This window comes from Sorex fumeus, unplaced genomic scaffold (assembly GCF_029834395.1).
Source record: "Sorex fumeus unplaced genomic scaffold, SorFum_2.1 ptg000086l, whole genome shotgun sequence".
Lineage (NCBI taxonomy): Eukaryota > Metazoa > Chordata > Mammalia > Eulipotyphla > Soricidae > Sorex > Sorex fumeus.
The window spans coordinates 2,227,518-2,249,387 of record NW_026606143.1 but is presented as its reverse complement, the minus strand read 5'-3'; the positions used below and the strand labels follow the sequence as shown (position 1 = coordinate 2,249,387).

General features: G+C 38.5%; 1 protein-coding gene across 1 annotated transcript; it reads right to left on the bottom strand.

Annotated features, from left to right (window-relative positions):
* Nucleotides 1-7,491: 7,491 nt before the first annotated feature.
* FUNDC1 (FUN14 domain containing 1) lies at nt 7,492-21,511 on the bottom strand. The gene is made up of 5 exons (XM_056131219.1): nt 21,389-21,511; nt 20,479-20,635; nt 16,091-16,166; nt 10,874-11,002; nt 7,492-8,898 (listed from the first exon to the last, which is right to left on the bottom strand). Exons 1-5 carry the CDS (start codon nt 21,414-21,416, stop codon nt 8,821-8,823), a joined length of 468 nt encoding a protein of 155 aa, XP_055987194.1. The 5' UTR covers nt 21,417-21,511; the 3' UTR covers nt 7,492-8,820.
* Nucleotides 21,512-21,870: the final 359 nt, after the last annotated feature.

Genomic DNA, 21,870 nt, shown 5'->3' with positions numbered 1-21,870 from the left:
TCCCTCTTGGTTTATTACTAAAATGTCAGTAATCCAAATTCGTATGGCCGCTATTGTGGCCACATGACATCATATGCTCTTCATGATCAGCAATAGAAAACAAATTTTCTAATTATGTCTTTGTGGCAGGTCTGAATGTTGGGGAAAACTCCAAACAACAATGTTGGGTCTTTTGTTGTAATATTGAATGTGATCAACAGAGAGAAAGAGGAGAGAGAGAGAGAGAGAGAGAGGGAGAGAGAAAGAGAGAGAGAGAGAGAGAGAGAGAGAGAGAGAGAGTAAATTGAAAATCTGCCACACAGGCAGAGGGAGGGTGGGAGGGGGGTATACTAGGGTTCTTGGTGGTGGAAAATGTGCACTGGTGAAGGGACAGGTGTTTGATCATTGTATGACTGACTGAGACTTGAACTGTAAGGCTTTGTGACTGTTTTCAGTGATTCAAAAAAAAATCAGAAAGTTGAACTCCCACACATATAAGAATAATTCAAAAATTATTTCAACAAAAGTATAAGAAATCCAAGAATGAACACTAAGGATATAAGAAATAGTTGATGAGTATACCCCAAATTTGGAGTGGGGGGGTAGAAGAACTAGAAGGAAAATGAAGCGGCTTTATTTTTACACACATAGCTATAGATATGTATCTTGAGGCTTGGGGAATTTTCCACTGAACATTTGCTTTTTATGGCTTTTAACCCACTCCTTGAATCTACATAAAATAATGATTACATAAAGGCAGACTGAATTCTGTCCATTTTACCTTTTGAAGTGTGATTACAGCTATATTTGGATTTTTTTTATCCATCTTATTTTCTTTCAATTTACTGTGCTTTCTCTCTGCTTCTTTCATCTTCTTTCCCTGCCTTCATTTATACTGCTTTGTTGTACATTTGAAATATATTTTTATAAATAAAATTTGTACATTTATATAACATACAAAACTATATTTTTATATATTCAATTTTTGGGTATATAGGGTTTTATGTACCTCTATATTTCAAATATTTAAAATAAACAAATTTATCCAGGGATTGCTCTTAAAAATTTTTAATATGCATGTACACTCAAAGTTGTAAAGTTAATCAGTAGGTTTTGAAACAATGTCAAATATTTTAGTCCTGCATTTGTTTTATTGCCCTTTCACTCTTGAGCAGCTATTAACTATTGGTTTCTTTGTTTTTGTTTTAGGCCACATCCAGTTGTGCTCAGTGCTTACTCCTGGCTCTATGCTCAGGTATTACTATGGGGGGCTGGGAATAGAACTTGAATCACATGTAAGGCAGGTGCTTTACCAACTGTATTATCTCTCTGGCCCCTAACTATTGTTTTACACATGCCATGTTGGCTTAGGTTTTACTCACTACAGTGGCAAGTGTTGGTGTCTTGCTTACATCCTTTTTCTTGGGCCAGTACATCCACTCTCCTAGATGTACTAGTATGGCAATAGATACCTAAAATACATATCTGATATATAGGTTTGTTAAAGGGGTTAAATGAGATACCATTAAACCTTTAGTGGCTGAGGGCTTCCAGTGGCACCATTCTCCTAAGAATTGTAGCAGTACAGGGCTTCCTTGACATTACCCACTCTAACCCCTAAGTGCAGACTGAAACAAAGACACAAAAAACCAGTTCCCTTATGCAACAGGAAACAACTCAGTGGTACCAGTATTTATTTCCCAATCCTGCTGCAACAGATGATTATAAACTTCAAAACATAGGAACATAAATTATCTTAAAGATTCCCTGGAGGTAATAAGTTCAATATAGATTTCACTAGGCCAAAATCAAGGTGTTGGCAAGGATACATTTCTTTCTGAAGGAGAATTAGGATATGAACATTTTAGGGAGTCTTTATGACTAAAGCAGTCACATCAGAGCTAGCTGCAATATCTGGTGAAAGCTTGATACCAGCTGAATCCACATAAAGGAACACATAAGAAGGAAGTTAATAAATTCCTTCAAAATAATAAATTCTATTTTTCCTATTAAATGGTAATAAATAATTCTAATAGCAAATTCTTTTAAAGGGACTTGATAAGTTGTTAGTACGGGATGCAGGCTGTGTTATAGAGCTAAATCCAATGTGTTGTGTGTGTGTGTGCATGTGTGTTTGTATACATGTATACATATATAGATGATATATTTTAAAAAAAATTTTGTGTGGACCACATCCAGCAGTGATCAGGGATCACTCCTGCCTCTGTGCTCAGGGATCTCTCCTGACAGGCTTGGTGGATCATATGGAGTGGCAAGGATTAAACCTTGGTTGACTGTGTGCAAGGGAAGAGCCCTGCTTGCTATACTGTCTTTCCAGCCCTGTCACACCTACCATATTGGTAAGTTCTAAACAAGCCATTTCTCCTAATAGGAAGTCTATGAATTATGATTATAGTAAATATCAGGAGAAACAAGTAAGATAGTTGACACTTCTCCGGGAGAGACAAGAATTAGAGAGACATAGTACAGATATGCTCCTTTTCTGAGATGCTTATAGTTTGAACACTGACTCCTTGAATTATGTTACAAGTTCTTGAATGTGTCTCCTTGAACTTTGATAAAAACAGCATTTAAAAAATCCAGAGGCCAGAGAGAGAGAGAAAGTGTACAGGGTTTAGGGAATCTGTCTTTGCAAATAGTTGACACTGTTCAATCCCCAGCACCACATAGGGTCCCCTGAGTACAGCCAGAAGTGATCCCTGGCACAGAGCTTGAGCACAGCTGGGTGTGCCTAAAAAACAAATTAACTAAAATACATTAAATGAACACAGGAGAAAGGTTAAAAAGAAAAAGCCATCACAAGTAGCAATAACCTACAAAATAACTAATTCTTTATTCCTAATTCTAGTAACTTTTACAAACTATAACAACATGCATAACTTCAGACTACATAAAAAATATTAGAAAAGCAATGTGAAAACCCTATATACCAACCAGTCAGAGATAACCTCTATAAATATCCTTAACCAGAATTTTGCTTACCAGTGTAATTTCTCAAATCAGAGGAAAACTTTTTTTTTTGTAGGAGTACTGCTATTTATTCAGTCACTGATTAGCTGATTGAATTGTGCATGAACTCCACCTTACTTTTTTTTTCCATTTTTTATAATTTTATTTATTGAATCACCGTGAGAGCAGTTATAAAACTTTTGGGTCTAAGTCTCAGTCATACAATGAAACACCCGTACCTTCACCAGTGCCCATTCTCCACCACCAAAAATCCCAGTATACCCCCATCCCACACCCTTCCCCTGCCTGTGGGGCAGATGATTTCCACATTACTCTCTCTCTACTTTGATCACATTCACTATTTCGACACCAGACCCGCCATTATTTGAGATTTTACCCCAACACTCAGATCTGCTGAAAAGGCAACAATAGACAATTTGTGTTCTATTGCTGGTTATGAATAACATATGATGTCGTGTGGCTGCAGTAGGGCCATGTGGTTTTGAAATTCCGAAATTTTAACACTTAAATTTGGAGGGATTTCTGCCAAAAGCCACTGGGTTTAGAGATCTGCTCCTGAGTCTCTGGGATCATGGCCGTTGAGCAGCTTGATGAGGAGCCAGAGAGGCCGTTCGTGGGCGATGACTTGGGGTCTGTTGGGGTGGGGAGGACAGGCCCGGCTCCCCCCCACCCCCCCATCCCATGAGGCCCAACAAGTTTCGTCACTGCGGACCCAATCCTGACTGTCCAATGGCCTCTGGAGGATGACAGCCACCAAGTCGCCAAGAGGGAGCAGGCGAAGGGACAGCACCCATTCCCCCCTGGGGTGGCCCGGCAACAGTAACATACTGTGGGGTCCGGAAACATTTCTGCCAAAAGCCGCTGGGTTTCGAGATTTGTTTCTGAGTCTCTGGGATCAAGGCCGTTGAACAGCTTGATGAGGAGCCAGAGAGGCCATTTGTGGGTGATGACTTGGGGTCTCGTTGGGGTGGGGAGGACAGGCCCGGCTCCACCCCCCTCCCATCCCGTGAGGCCCAACAAGTTTCGTCACTGCGGGCCCAAGCCTGACTGTCCAATGGCCTCTGGAGGATGACAGCCACCAAGTCGCCAAGAGGGAGCAGGCGGAGGGACAACACCCTTTCCTCCCTGGGGTGGCCTGGCGACAGTAACGTACTGTGGAGTCTGGATGCATTTCTGCCAAAAGCCACTGGGTTTTGAGATTTGTTTCTGAGTCTCTGGGATCATGGCCGTTAAGCAGCTTGATCAGGAGCCAGAGAGGCCATTTGTGGGCAATGACTTGGGGTCTCATTGGGGTGGGGAGGACAAGCCCGGCTCCACCCTCATCCCATGAGGCCCTGTGTGTCTCGTCACTGGGGGCCCAAATGTGACTATCCAGTGGCCTCAGATGAATGGCGGCCACTGGGCCGCCAGGGGGAACAGGCCAAGGCACGAAACCTATTCCCACCTGGGTTGGCCCAGCACCGGTAGCCTATTGCAGAGACCAGACGCATTTCTACCTAAAGCCACTGGGTTTTGAGATTCGTTTCTGAGTCTCTGGGATCACGTCCATTAAGCAGTTCAATCAGGAACCAAAGAGGCCTTGCCTCCAATTATATAGCTGAGCCGAAGATGGTTTGTGGGTGTGTTTCCCACATGCCTAACTTTTGGCCATTTACTTTCTTGGTAAACTTTGCCCCAAGTTTTTGGGGTCTTGCCAAAGGCACAGCAGCAATTTTGGGGTATCTGGAAGTCTGAAGGCGCCATCAGGCTGCTGATGCACTCGCCTCACAGGTACAGATTGACCTGCTGGTGGCACCATACCCCCTCAAATCAGAGGAAAACGTTTTAACCTGTTTTTATTACTAATGTGGATCTTTCCAGATCAATTTATATAGCTCTATATACCTCTTAATAATTGTATAGAAGTCTACCATTTAAACTACCACAAAAGTAATAAACACTAACAAAAAATAAATCTGATAGGCAGAGGGAAGCAGTATTATTTTTTACATCATCAATTACAGGGAGTTAATAGATATTACCTAAAGTTGGTAAAAATTCAAAACATGTGGTACTTAAAATAATAAAGGTATCTACTAAAAATATATTAACAAAGAAGAGCGGGGAAACAATGATGTGCACAAAATTTCCTTTCAGAATTTAAACTTAGACAAAAATAAGTATGTATTTGTATATGTAAAAAACTGTAAATAATGGTTATATCATAAAAAAGGGCCAATGGTGGTCTCTTACTCTATTATTTTGTTAGCATAAATGTAACATAAACCCATTATTAAAATATATCTAAAACGTAACAAAAAGCTATAAAATAGTACATAAACAGTCGCAATTTGGGGATAGCACAACTGGCAGTTCTCAGGGGTTACTGCTGGCTCTGCACTCAATAATACACTTTTAGCAATGCTCAAGGGACAAAATGGGATGCCGGGGATTAAACCCGGGTTGGACACATGCAAGGCGAGCACCCTACCCGTTGTACTATTGGCCCAGCCCCAACTGTCTCAATGTTTATACAAAATGCCCATAAGTAGAAAAGACTCTAAGAGTAGGCACCAAGATACTAACAATAATTATCTCTGAGTATGTCAATACTATTCTTTATATTCTTTATGCAGTTGTATTTTCCTATAATAAAATACTTAACTTATATTGCATTTGAAATGAGAAAACACATGAAAACCATCTTCTTGTGGGGCCTGGTGAGTCAACCCAGATTCAATCCCTGACACCCCATATTGTCCCCCAAGCCCACCAAAATTGATCCCTGAGCACAAAGCCAGGAGTAAACCCTGAGCACTGCCAATGTGGCCCCAAAGCAAAAGAAAACAAAAACTCCATCTATTGAAAGGGAAAACGCTCTAAGAAAAAATAAAACTCAAATATCCTTATATATCTTGCAAAGTCTTGGCCACAGAACACTTATATTCCATATATACAGATTTTAATTGATCTTACAAACTGCTTTTATGCCTCAAACATAAAAATCCTTATTTTAGATAAGCTATAGGTCTTTTACTCCAAGGCCCCAAGTCATTTCTGATGGAGCATTTGACTCTATAGATTGATACCTAATCTAGTGTAGTAATATCCTTTTCACATACTTGTTCACTAGCTCACAACATTTAACTGAGTACCTACTGTGAAGAAAGCATTGCACAGCATGTGTCTCCATGTGTTGATTAGCATATAAGCTGCCTCAAGTGATGTCAATTTAGTGTGGAAATAGCTTATAAACAAGTCGCAAAGTGAGGATAATGAATAGGAGACACTATGAAGAGTACAGGTATTTTGCATTTGGATACAAATATTTTCAAATAAATCAAGAGATATCTGAAAACATAGGTAAGAGGTAAAGGAGAGAATTCATCAGGCAGAGCACATGAGTTGCATGTGGGAGGCCTGGGTTCGATCCTGTGATCCTGTCACTGCATGGTTCTCCCCTGACCACTTCCAGGAGCAACCACTGATCAAAGACCCAAGAGTAACCCTATAAACATCATCGAGAAAAGGAAGAGCAGGGGGAGAGATAGAGACACAGAGAGAGGGAGGGAGGGAAGGTGGAAGGGTGGAAGGGAGGGAGGAAGTTAAAATTAAGTGGTATCTTTTTCAGTCTTCATTCATGCTTTAGATTATATATGTATACACACACACACACACACACACACACACACACACACACACACACACACATAATGAAGTGAGTTAGCTACTGGAGCTCCCCACGGTAGCCTGCCTTACTAGCTGCTACTAAACAATAAAGTTTGGACAAGGCAGAAATGCTCAAAAACAACAACAGATATTTATAAGCAGAATCACTTCATACCAAATAAGTCTGAGTTTTGCTTTGTATTTAAAGAATAAAGGGAAAAAACTGAAGATCAACCCCATATTCAATTTTAAAGTATCCCTGATAATGAAAGCACAAACTGTAACCAATCTTGAAAATATGATTTGCCCTATGTTTCCAACACTACAGAATACACTATGAGGAACTTCTTAGCAAAAGAAAGAAGATCGACTAAATAACCAAAGTCTTTTCTATCTGACATTTTCAATGTGTCATTCTGCTGTTTTTTCTAATTCAAAACTAAAACTCTAAATAAAAAGAACACAGAAAGCTTTACTGAAGAAAGGTCCCTCCAAGGAACTGTGATACCATTCCTGAGTTGACTGGCTTAGTGCTCAATCAACATCATGCCACCCCAAACCCAAATTATCTCAGACTAGATCAGTTTGCCCAAATCAAACACATTTGGCTTTATCCCCTTTTAAGAAAAAAATATCACTCAGCACACCCCCACCCCAAAATCTACCCTCTTTAAGCAAACAAAAAGAGCCCACCCAAGGCTATTAAACCCCATTCATCTGTCATTCCAATACACACCCAGAAGGAGGTGTCCTCACTCTGGGAAAGATAAGGAAGAGGCTTCTGAAAACTTTCTCCACTCACAACGCGCCTTTTTGTCCAAGAAACTTTTATGTGACTCCAAGTATACAGTTAATAAGTATACAAAGCAAACATTTACTGATAATAAATCATAAATTTATTTTAAAACAATCTTAAGATTTTTTACGAACCCCCCTACCACATTCAGTTTTGTGGCCCAATACAGGGTTGCATTCAACAATTTCAGAAGCTACGAATTACATCTAGGAGACAATTCTCTTTAAGTTACAATTTCATAATTATACTGAAAATCATTGTTCAAATTTTTTAAAATTGTAAATACTAAGTACTTCATATGACATTATCTTTCTGAAAACGGGTCAACATAATAACTAGGACTTTAGGAAGAAAGAAAGGTCATTCAGTTAACAAAATGAATCAGTGACTTAACAATATGAACCTTCAAAATAATTACCTTTCTCCAAGCTATGAGGATAAATAAATCGATAAAAAAAATAGCTTATATACTTTATTTTTTCTTTAGCAGTGCTGGGTATCAAACCCAGGGGCAGGTTAAATACTTTTATAATTTTACATTAAAAAATCAAATAAGAGTCTTCTTTGATATTGTTTAGTACAGTTATTATATAAGCAAAGAAAGAATTACAAGAAAAGACAACTTAAACACTGGTAATGATTCTATTATTTCTAAATCCTTCCACAAAAGGGCATTCATAATGTTTAAGTAACTTAAAAAAAAAAGTCAGCCCTAATGCTGAAGCTATAATAGATAATACAATTTTTAAATATTGCCAATATACTATAAAGCACAATGAAAAACATCTTATTTAAATGAAACAAGGATAATAGTTCACTGGGGAATATGTCCAAGCAATTTTTTTTCTCTCCATATCTATTCAATGATATTTTCTGGGCTAATTTCTAAACAAATGCAAATTTTTTTTTAAAAAATCTATTTTATTTTTATAAGTTGTTCATCATATTTGATTACATTTAATATTTGAACATCAATCCCACCACCATTACACCTTCCCACCACCATATTTCCATCCCGAACCCCAAACCCTGTACCCAAAGCAGAAACAAAATAATTTATTTGTATTGCTTTTTATAAATAACCCACAAAAAATGATCCAAAATACCAAGAGTAGCGCACCACATTTGATGGGGTTTAAAGTAAAGATAAGACAAATGCATATTTTTAAAAAATAACAAAAAGCCATGTTTTGCCCAGGAATACTAGTGTACACAGACCACACAGACTGTTTTATAGCAGATACTATAGTTTGTTTGCCAAGCTTCTGATGGCAAAATGCTAAGTTGTGAGCTTGATATTGTCCAACTAGGTGTTTCTTATCTCCCTGCAGCACACAATGTTGAGACCCTTTGTCATCACCATTTCTCTTCCACAGTGACTTCACTGTCATAGCACACTCATGTCCTTAAGATGCGAGGCCTAGCAAAAAGCCTCCCACAAATCCACTGGATATCACGATGTTCTGTTTGATAAATTCTGTTGCCTGAAACAAAGTTTAAACAAGATTATAATTATGCGGTAACATGGATGAATCTTGAAAACAATACACTATGTGAAATAAGCAACAAATGTTCTATGATTCCAATTATGTGAACAAAGACAAGACAACAGAGGTTTAGAAGTAGTTAATGGTGGGAATTACTGCTTAATGGTTAGTTTCTGCTTGTGATGACACAAATGTTATGAAAACGAACAATGGCAAAGGTTGCAAACAGTGTGACTACACTGAATATAATTTAATCATATTCCTAAAAGCAGTAAAAATAGTAAACTTTATGCATTTTATTGCTATAAGGAAAAATTTCTTTAAATTCACTCTTGATTATTAAATCCAGATTATTAAATCTAAGAAGAATTCTACCTATTTTCCTCAGTTCAATAAATATTCAGCAAAAATTCTTCTGCACCTACTATTGATGGTGCCAACCAGCACATGACACCAAGCGACCCGTTACAAACGTAAACTACTGAGATAAGAGGTTTCTGGATAGCAATAATTTCATTAGATAAAAAGAAGCATATCTATGGTGGGAAGTGGGTCAGTGGCAGAGGTCCTAAATTCAATCCCCATCTCCACAAAAATATGAAGAATAAAAAAAATAAGACTACTAGGCATAAAAAGTACATTAAACAAGTTATTAGCACCAACTATCTAATAAATTCCCACAGCGGATGCAATGGTATTTATGCTTAGCCTTGTACTTTAATGACCATAAGGAAAAGTGTTCATTATCAAAAATATATCACTGTGGTGCTAGGGAGACAGCTCAAAGTGCTACTGCACATGTTTCACAGGTGGGGGTCCCAGAAGTGGTCACTGATGAACACTCCCAGGTTCAGCCTAAAAAGCAAAAAATAGTAACAAAAAACTTCTAAAATATCAGCTTGATAAAATGTTTAACCTGAACACAATCATGAAGCAGTAATTAAAGCCAGACTCTATAGAATATTCTGCCTTTAATAATTAAAATGTCACTGTCATGAAATATGAGGTGAGTCTTGGAACAGACACAAGGAGACTGTTTAAGGAGGCTTCAGAGACATGACAATCAAATGAAATACAAAATTCTTGATTGGAGAGACAGGCATAAAAGATATTCTGTGAAAAAATATTATGCATTAAATATTAAACCAAGTTCAACTGGGAAGGACTTTAAGAATAATTAGAGTTGTGAGTTGTGTAGGAAAATATCTGTACTTCCATGGTGACATGTGCTCAAAGTAAAAAATCGTAATATCTTAAGCAGTTTAGCAATAAAGTATAAGTCTCAAACACAAGACTGACAGTAAATTATAAATCTCAAACACAGAAGTAAAACTGGTAAAAGGTATTGGGCACTTTGGTGGTGACGGTGGCAAACCATGTTAACAAGTTAAAGAGAGAGAGAGAGAGAGAGAGAGAGAGCGCAACCCCTCTCCCCCCAAACATATATATATATATATACATATATATATACACACATATATAGGAAAGCTAGAGCATAATAGTTATGCTCTAGCTTTCCTCACCTGTGGTATATAAAAAAACAATACAAGAAATCAGACAGTATTTTAAACAATGACAAATCCTAGGATTAGGAAACTGTGATTACCAAGTACAGAAAGGTCTGGGGGTAATGAGGCAGTAAACTAGAAGTAACATTAAGGACAGTGGTAGAAAGTATTAGGTACTTTGGTGGTGGTGGTGAGGTACAGTAATTGTACATCAAGACCATAAAAAGTTAACACTACTATAAACATAGTACCTTAACTACAACAATAATCTTTAAATTTTTAAATAAGAAATTTTTTAAACTGATTTAAATGGTGGCTTATGCCCAAATTTTTCTTAACACTCTATGCATGACCAAAAACATCAATTTTTTCAAAAAGAAGCAAATGCATCAAGTTTATTTTTCTGCTAAACAAGACCCATTTAAAAAGGGGAAGGGTAGAGTCCAAAATATACATTGTCTTACTTCTTCAATTATATTGTTGATTTCAGGTGCTGCTTTATTTGCTCGTTTCTTAATCTGTCTCTTTGCTTTGTTTACATCTTTTTCAACTCTTTTCCAGTCAACCTGAACATAGCCACTATGACTGGCAATCTGCAAAAATGTAATAGAAATGTTTACTTCTAAACCAACCTGATTGTTAATACTATCATTTATATATCAAGATATCTATGAAGCTTACAGATGCACAATCACCAGTTATTTAATATGTTCTGTGCCATGCACTACTTTAGGCCCCCAAGTTACAGTTAAGAACAAGAGAAACATAGGTGGTAACACCCTCACAGAGCTTTCCTCAAAACCTGGGCAAACAGTCATTCTTATAAAATAATTACTTAGATGTGAGGAACATATGTAAATATAGTATATGACGAGAAAAGATTTTAAAAATTGCATTAAAAGTTATGACTACTATCCAAATTATATGTAGCACTATAGCACTGTCCTCCCGTTGTTCATCAATTTGCTCAAGTGGGCCCAGTAACGTCACCACTGTGAGACTTGTTACTGTGTTTGGCATATTGAATACATCACGGGTAGCTTGTCAGGCTTTGCCATGTGGGTGATATTCTCAGTAGCTTGCCGGGCTCTCCGAGAGGGGCAGAGGAATCAAACCTGGCTCGGCCAGGCCGGGCCGAGCGCAAGGCAAATGCCCTACCACTGTGCTATCGCTCCAAATTATATAGATAATAAAAAAAGTGCTTTTCAACTAAATATATGCCTAATTACAAGGATTAAGAAGCCAATCAGTTCTCAAGTAACTAAAGAAATCTAAAGGAACCTGCTAATGCTTCCTCCATAACCTCAACTCTTCAGTATACTTTCTTGTAACTACATTTGAAAGTGAAATATTAATCTTAATAAAAATCATAGCTGGGGGCAGAGAGACATTACAGAGGTTAAGAGCTTCCTTGCATGCAGCTGACCCTTGGTTCTATTCCTAGCACCCAATATGGTCCCCAGAGCCTTCCAGAAGTGACTCCTGAGTGCAGAGCCAGGAGTAAGCACTAAGCACTCCCAGGTGTGGTCCCAAAAAGTAAAAAAAAAAAAATTCATAGATAATATCAATCAGCCATAAGAAAAAGCTCATAAAGTGCTACTGAGACAATACAAAATCTGAACAGGGGGGCTGGAGCGATAGCACAGCAGGTAGGGTGTTTGTCTTGCATGCGGCCAACCTGGGTTCTATTCCCGGCATTCCATATGGTCCCCTGAGCACCTCCAGGAGTGATTCCTGAGTGCAGAGCCAGGAGTAACCCCTGAGTATCAGCGGGTGTCACCCAAAAAAAGAAAAAAAATCTGAACAGGAACATAGGTAGTACACTGTTAAGTCTCCAAATAATGAAATAAAAATATAAAGAATTACATACATGAGTAGTAAACAATCAGACCATACATATGATTATAAATCACTAATTGAGCATATGCTTCTTAGTAATCTTTAAATGCCACACTTTGGACCGCACACAATCTACTTCAAATAATAAAACTATCTGCTACTGACTGAGAATCTTAGGTTTCTGTTGGAGTCACTGTGACTAACATTGGCACTTATACTATCATTTTAAACACTGGTCTCAGCAAAACAAAATGATGATCAAATCAGATATTGAGTGAAAGATTTTCCTGTTTACATTTGACTCAGCAATTTGGGTCACAGACACATATGTGATGATGAATATTAGGGACCTATAGTAGACAGCAACTACAAACCCCAGTTTAAATACAAGGGTCCCAGACTCAAAAAAAGCAAGCAGATTTTGAAGGGGTGCTGAAACTTAAGAGGAAGAAAAGAAAATGAGTTGCCTAATTTCCTCACTTTATCAAACTGAGGTGTAAAGCAGAATGACTATGCTTCAAAAGAATGCAAGAAATCTTTCTGTCCTGAACCAGAGGACAGAGCTCAGGACAATAACTGCAACAAAGGAGAGCGTGAGATAAGGGGAGCTCCAAATTCTAATGTGTAATCTCAACCCAAGAACACAGAGCTTGAGTTTAATCATACGCATGGAGCAGAATTAAGCAATCTCCATTAAGGCTAAAATCAATGAATTGAGGACTGAGCTGTTGCCTAAAAGCGAAACTTAAAGTTTGTAATTTGTCACTGTCCTCACGTTGTTCATCAATTTGCTTGAGCAGGTCCAGTAACGTCTCCATTGTGACAATTGTTACTGGGTTTGGCATATAGAATATGTCACAGGGAGCTTGCCAGGCTTTGTCCTGCGGGCGAGATACTCTCAGTAGCTTGCCAGGCTCTCTGAGAGGGGCAGAGGAATTGAACCCGGCTCGGCCAGGCAGGCTGCAAGCAAGGCAAATGCCCTACCATTGTAATTTGAGTCTAACCAAATTAACTACTTGTTAAAATCAAGCTTTTCTGAGGGATGAAACAAAATCCTGTTTCCAAAATATAACATTTTGTTTGACCAGAACAAAATTTGAAACAGGAGAATGTGGCCTAATTTCAAAAGCAAATCAAGAGACAATGACCCTGAGAAGATAGATATTGGAATTATCACTTTAATAAAAACAGTCTAACTTTTGAGAATGCTCAATGAGAAAGGAAACTGTACTTGAAATCAATAAAAAAAACAAATCTTATTAGAGATAATGAAAATCTAAAAAAAAAAAAAACAAATAGAAACTCTACAATCATAAAATACAATATCTGAAATAAATTACTGAATAAGCTTGATGGCAGAGTAAAGAGTACTATCTGAAGCTAGATGACCAGAATTCATGTGATCTGCAAACAATAGATTGACGAATACATGAACACAACCTTAATATATTATGAAAAAGCCTAAGATGTATGTAGTTACAACAATGTTCAGAAAGAAAAATAGGAAGGAACAAATATTTAAAAAAATATTGGTCATAGCATTCCCAGACTTGGTAAAGACATAAATTTATACACAAGAGATTCAGTGAACCTTGGCGATGATCTAACACAATTAAACACAATTATGAAATGACAATACCCAGGTACAGCTGGTAGGACTTTTGCCATGCATATGGCTGATGTCGGTTCAATCCCTAGTATCCCATATGGTCCCCCAAGCACCACCGGAAATGATCCTTGACAACAGAGCCAGGAGTAAGCCCTGAGCACAGCCAGGTGTGTTCCCACAACAAAATATTTTAAAACACATATACCACTATTTTACAGTATGATAAATTCTACATATTTTACAGTATGATAAATTTCTACTCAAAAAAGCTTAATATTGAGTAATTGAATAAGTTTTAAATTCTATGTAATATTTAGTTTATAAAAATACGGAAGTACATCTTATTAGCCAAAAGGCCATTCATTGTTTCTGTTTTTTCTTTTGTTTTCTTTATACTGAGTTTTCAAGCCATGTATGTGAGGGAAACCCCTTTAATATAGACATGTCTTTTGTTTTATGCTTAGTAACTTAAAAAATATGTGGGCTAGGAGCTAGAGCAATAGATAGTATAGTGGGTAGGGCATTTGCCATGCAAGCGGCTGACCCGGGTTTGATTCCCAGCATCCCATATGGTCCTCCAAGCACAGCCAGGAGTTAATTCCTGAGTGCAGGGCCAGGAGTAACCCCTGTGGATCGCTGGGTGTGACTGAAAAAGCAAAAAACAAACAAACAAAAAAATATGGACTAGGCATGAAGAAGTAGGTGGCAATGGCAAAATGTGGATTTGAATGGACCAAAATGAACTTCTGAAAAAACTGACATACAGAGTAGACTGAAATATCTAACAATTTAGGAAACTGCCTAAGTAAAGTACCCTTTGTACTAAAGAGGAAATGACAAGTTTTCAAAATAGTTATGGAATACATTCTTGATAAACCCAAGTCAAAATCTAAATAAATAAAATCCTCTTCTATACAACTGACATATTTACCCAAAAGACTGAACTGTTATATTAACCTTCATTTTTATCTCTTAGAATAAGAAATTACTCCTAAAAATATCCAGAAGAAAATAAACATTTGAATGAAAGCTGTTTAGTAAACACTCAAAATCTGTATTAAACACATATAAATTCAGTCCCTCTATACTTCATGCAATGACACTGATCAATGGCTTAGATGAAGTAAGATTTTGGTTGCTGCATCCATCAGTCATTTAAAAAATCTGGTATAACTAACAGTTCTCTGTATCTTTAAAAATGTTGCTAACATTCATTCTCAGAAATTGTCAATTTTGGGATTTACTATATTTGATCTTCAAGTGATATTTTTGGAAAAATATATGACAAACTGATATGAATGCCAGATAATGACCTAAAAAACATCCTCTAACAGCAGAACACTTTGAAATCTTCTACGTACAGATATATGAAGAAAACTATAATTTCAAATTCACCTGCCTTTGAAATAAGATTATGGCTCATTTTTACACCCAATTTTCCACTTTCTATATTACTATGACTCCCTAGTTGTTAAAAAAAAGTTAGAAAATGCTAACAGTATTTCCCTTGAAAACTTGCATTAGCTAAAAAACAGACAAAGGAAAGAGACTTTTTTAATTGTATCAACCGTTTGCGTAAATTTTCATTGTGTTTAAAATGGTCAGGATTAGTAGACTATTTTATTGGTGAACTGTTTATTTTGTCATTATTATTATATATTATTATATTATTATATATTATTATTATATAATATTATCATATTATTTTGACATCTTATTATGACATCTTATTATCTCATTCCTACTTTGGACAAACTGGCAAGCTACCGAATGTAGCCTGCCCACACGGCAGAGTCTGGCAAACTCCTCGTGGCGTACCCAATATGCCAAATACCAGTAACAATGATGGGTCTCATTCTCCTAAAGAGCCTTGAATATAATCTCAGGGCTAGGATGAAGGAGACGTTACTGGGGCCTGCTCGAGGCAATCGACGAATAACAGGATGATCTGTGATTTATGTTTATTTTGTTAGATGTTTCAAGGAAAACTTGAGTAATTAAAAATGAGGAAACTCGAATTTTAATAGTTGTCTTTTTAATAGCTGGGATCAAACTATGCTTAAAGAATTTAGAAGTACTTAAACTGTTCTTTCATGGCAGCTGCCAGTTTTCAAAATTTATTTAAACTTTTCCATAAATTGATGCCCAAAGAAAAATTCCATCTTCTATTACAATATAAATGAAGTAGCTAAACTTGATTTTCTTAGTTCCCAAGGCCTAAGTTCTGACATACCTGAAGGAGAAGAAAGCCACCACCTACAGCAGTTGCTGCAAGTTTTCCAACTTTCTGGAACAAAAATCCCGCACACCTTCAATGAAAGAAATGACAGAAGATAAGAACAATCAATGATGAGCTAATAAACTCTCTCCCTCTTCACTACTTTCCTTATTAAATCTTATCATTTTCTCATGGCTTTGATCATGTACCTGGCCTACTCCCAAACCCTCAATGTTCCCCTCTACTTACAAGCTAGTCAAAATTGCACAACTTAAATTTCCAAGATGTGCTTCAAAGGACGGAGAAGAGGGGAATTCAGAGAATGCAGTGGAAAAATAAAAACCAACAACATTGAACTTGAGTTAATTTCTCTCTTCCACATTTATATAAGCTGAAATTTCTTTTAATAAAAATGTTTTAATACACTCAAGATGTTCCATACAGGGGCTGGAGCACAGCGGGTAAGGTGTTTGCCCTGCACGCAGCCGACCCGAATTCGATTCCCAGCATCCCATATGGTCCCCTGAGCACCGCCAGGAGTAATTCCTGAGTGCATGAGCCAGGAGTAACTCCTGTGCAACGCCAGGTGTGACCCAAAAAGAAAAAAAAAATGTTGCATACATATGTTCGAATCCTACTCTACCCAAGCCTATTACTCCAACTCAGTCTCCAAAGAAGTCATGAATGCTACTCAACCTACTCTTTTTTTAAGGTTTTTCTGCACCATAAGGTCTAGCTGGAGGTTCCACTTTAGGATTGAACTTCAGTACATATTTCTCACAACTTCCTTACCTATACCTCATTTTCAACTTGCTTTGTCTCATCTATCCTGTAAGAATATCCATACATATCTCTATTGTGATTAAGTCTCTCATTTGATGAGCTTATATTCACTTTAGTTTTCCAGATCCTTGCTGAAATTCCAAGTGCAAAAGAATCCTAGCTTTTTGTTCTGGCTTGAGTAGTGTCAACCCCCACCCCAAATTTATACTCTTTCTGGAATCTCAGAATGTGACCTTGGAATTTTGCAGAATGCATTTAAGTAAAATGACAATATGCTAGACTTAGTACTGGATGCTAAATCCAGTACAACTTAATCCAATATTCCATACAGGCACACAGACAAAAGGAAGATTGCCATGAAATGACAGAAGCAGAGATTGGAATGATAGATCAAGGAATGCCAGGGAGTGCTGGGAACTACCAGAAGTTAGAAGACAAGCATGAAATAGGTTTTCCCTGGGTCTTCAAAAAGGAATCAACTCTACTGACCCCTTCCAGATTCCTAGCCTCCAGACCTGCAAAGATATTAATTTCTCTTGTTTAAAGCAATCTTTCACTTTGTTAAAAATAGTCCTAGGAAATTAATTCACTTTCATAAATGTAAAAAAAAATCACATTTCCAATGATATGATAGGCTTCTTCAGTCCCTAGAATCACAACCAAACAGCCAAAGCAAACATAATCTTTCGAACCAAAACAACTACTGCTAAGGTTACAATCTGTAAGTCTCCCATTTCACCATTTCCCAGGCTTGCTACCTCATGTGCATATCAGATTCTCTTCAATGCCTCTGGGTCCATCTGACTACAAGTTCTATATATTCATGTTCAAAACAGTATGTGACATGGGGGTCTGGAGCAGGAAGGGCACTTGCCTTGCACACAACAGACCTGGGTTTGATCCCCAGCACCCTGTATGGTACTCAGAGCCCACCAAAGAGTGATCCCTGAGTGCAGAGCCAGGAGTAAGCCCTAAGCACCACAGGGTGTGCCCCCCCCAAAACAAACAACAAGAATGACAAAAGAAAAGAACAATGTGACCAAATCTTTCCACTCAAGAATATCACTACTACTACTACTGTATCACTGTCCTCCCATTGTTCATCGATTTTCTGGAGCGGGCCCAGTAACGTCTCCATTGTGAGACTTTGTTGTTACTGTGTTTGGCATATTGGATACATCACAGGTAGCTTGCCAGGCTTTGCCCTGTGGGCAAGATACTCTTGGTAGCTTGCTGGGCTCTCCGAGAGGGGCGGAGGAATTGAACTCGGGTCGGCCATGTTAGCTGTGTGCAAGGCAAACACCCTACCCACTGTGCTATCACTCCAGCCCACTACTACTACTACTACTACTACTACTACTACTACTGTTACTACTACTACTACTACTACTATTACTACTACTACTTATTATTATTATTATTATTATTATTACACTATATCAATAGTACAGCAAGTAGGGCATTATCATTGCACCTGGATAACCTGGGTTCAATCCCCGGCATACCATATGGTCTCCTAAGCATCACCAGGAGTAATTTCTGAGTGCAGAGCCAGGAGTAACCCCCGAATATCACCAGGTTGGCACAAAAAAAAAGAAAAGAGTACCACTACCTTATTTCCAGGCCACCGTAAGAACCCTTGAAGTAATCTTCATAGCTCCACAATCTCTCCTGGTGCTAGTTTTAGTTTAGTCAAAAAAAAAAAAAAATCCTGCAGCTACCTACAGATAAATATAACTTTCTCAGTCTCCCATACATGTCATGAATCGGTCTTAATTGCTAACTGGTCAGCCAGCCATCCTTAACATGTAAGATTACATCAGTTTTCTACCCTAAGAAATTTTCAGAAATTCAAGCATTAAATCTTAAAATCTTTGCAACAAATAACCTTCGTAATATCAGAATCATATTATATAGTTCCTGGACCAACACTTGCCTAAGATCCACACATACCTGAAGACTACCTGAGTAGAAAAGCCAGCCCCAAACCCTTAAGAATGGCAGTGGAAGAGGCAAGCAGCAGGCAGGTCTCAGCAATATTCCAATAAGTATGTTCCACAAACAGTTCCAACCTTTTCTTGATGGCATAAAATCACTAAAACGAACCTGCTCACTCTCTGATGGCATTAGATCTTCCAAAGTTTCCTGTAAGCTTATGGAACTTCTCCCCAAGTTTGGCCTACAGAGTGATCTGATACTTCTATTTCTCACTTCTTTATATTTTTTTAAGTTTAAAAACTTTTTGGCAGGAGGGGGATTTGTCACACCTGGCAGTGCTCAGGGATCATTCCTAGGGATGCTGGGAGGATAAGGGGTATGGGAAATCAAACTGGGGTTGGCTTTGGGTAAGAAAACTTCCTTAACTCCTGTGGTATCTCACCAGTACCCTCAATTATTTTTAATATCTTCTAAGATGGGGCCTTAATGACTGACAATCATCTGTATGATACCAAATTGTGAGTTTACTGAAGCAGAGAACCAGACCCTGTATTACTGGGATGAAGGAATAACCAGTTTACAGAAATTATGTGACAAACCAGGCCCTGACTAAGCATCTTCTAATTGCAGACTATTATCATAAGCAGCATTAATAAACGTACATTATGAATCAATACACTTCCGCATCACAGAATTTTCATGAGTGTTTCTACCAAAAAAGCACAGAAGAGCTTGCCATTTTTCCAAGGTGCATATAAAGTATATTATCAAAAAACGTCATGCTTAAGTTAAAAATTGTATTTAAATTTAAGATGGATTTAACTTGCAATCTAAGAAAAAAAATGATTATTCACAAGGTAAGCATCCTAACTTCAAAAATTCTGTAGTCATGAACATTTTCCAAAAAAAAAGGGTCAAATTTGTTTCTGACCTAGTTAATAATGGAATTAGATCCCCAGTAGCAATTATGTAATCATGTGGCCTAAAGAGTTAACTGGTTAGTTAATATTTATTAATCGTAAATAATATTTTACAAAGCAAGCAATCAGTTCTTTAATTCCAATAAAGAATCGAATTCTACAACTCTTATTCAAAATATTATCATCTAAATCAGAATTTCTGGACAATGGGGATAATAGAGCCCCCAAGATATTCCTTGTGGACCACAGGAAGAGAGCGAGGTCAGAGGGAGACCAAGGTGGAAAAAGGGTTGAGAAACGCTCATCTAAACTGGTCTACAAAAATCAACCGAATCGTCTGAATCATTAATTCACTAAGAATTTTAAGCTATTCCCTCTATAAGACTGGCAATTCTAGACACTTTCATTTGCCCACAATGGGAGTTCTCACAGGATTTTCCAATTCTCAGCAAAGAGCAAGTGAAAATTCTTTGGGCATAAATAACTCTTACATCTTTTTCCCTCTTTCCCCACTGAGTCACTGAGTCAGACCCACAGAAAAAGGGGAAACAGACACACTGATAACAGAGGTAGGCCCTGGGAAGGTGTTTTGGTGACCTCTCTTCCCTGTCTGAGTCTCGATTACACCAATCACAGAGAAAAGTCTCAAGGGACAGCTCTCCTGTGTTTAACGGAACACATTGAGTGCGCACACAACTGACCCATGTACAAAAGAGCAGCAGTTATGATCCCAATGAAATCAGAGGAAAAAGATGGTCTCACCAGCCAGTCACTCCACCCATTACAATCTGGGTGGCTACAGAGTATTTTTCTACCATAGGTCCGGAACTGTGACCAAACACTCGATTCCACCAGTGATGTCTTCTTGCATACTCAGTTAAATCCAACACTTCATAAGATTCATCATCACTTTCATATTCTTCAAAATATAAAAGGAAAAGAAAATTTAGAGTCAACACAAACTAGGAAATGTCTTATGGAGATTTTTTTTTTCTGGTCTGCTACAACTCAGCATAACTTTGGGCCTACAGCTAGAAGTGGTCATATGGAACCATTACTTTGTTCAAACCAATCGCTTCGGCTAGAGCCTCAACAGCAAAGGGCATTTCCTTTCCCAAAGGCACAGGGTCCGGCTTAGAGGATAGAGCCAGGACCTGGACACTCACAACGCAACGATGGGGTAACTTCCCACATCCATATCTCAGGGTCGGGTTAGTTTCATATTCGTGAAAGGTGCCCCCTCCCCCCCCCCCCAGCGTCCCACCCCCACTGCCAAATCTCCTAAGTGGTAGGCCAGAGCTGGGTCCATTTTCACCAGTGGAAGAACGAGGGAGGGTCCTCCACGAACAGAATCAATTAGGGGCCTGGCAAGAGAAATCACTTAAAAGTCAAGCCATTTTTCTTAAAATAAGAAATAACAACATTTGAAGATGGAGGTGAAGGCAGGATGTGGGGCTGTAGGGGTGGGGTGGGGGTAACTCTGCGCCCACCTTCCGCCAAAGGGGGAAGTCTAGGTCGGAAGGAGATATTCATGAGAGGTGCCTCAAAAAAAAGAAAAAGAAAAGAAAAGAAAAACAACAGTAGGAGCCTTGGCCTGGTGAAGGACAGCCGGGACCAAGGTCGAGAGCAGTGAGCCAGTTCTCAGAAATTACTTCGGGGCCCGACCGCTCACCTTGGGGAGGGGGGTTCCGGGTCGCCATGATACCGCCGGCGGCCAGCTCTGAAGGTGGTCCCCGCCCGCCCGGCTCTCTCCACCTCTTAAGAGCCGCTCTAGGCCTGGCTGGAAATCTATGATCTCTTTTATCCTCTTTCTCCAGGCGCTACGTTCTGGCTCCGCCCCACTACTCATCGCAGGGCTTTTTGAGCAAGCGCAAGGCAGGGGAAAGGGGCTGGGCTGAGCGTGGGAGGAGAGGGCGGAGGGAGGCCTGTGGTGGGCGGTCCCGCGAGGGCTTATGGGAGTTGTAGTTCGTTACTCTCTGCAACGCGGGTTTTCACCTCCCCCTCGAATTTCCATAATCTTTCTTGCTTAGTTTTGTTTTATTTATTTATTTTTTTTGCTTTGTTTGTTTTACTTTGTTTTGTTTGCTTTGTCTAGTTTTGTTTTGTTTTGCTTAGGGGGCAAGGGGAAGCGAAAACAGCTTACCGTTCTGAACA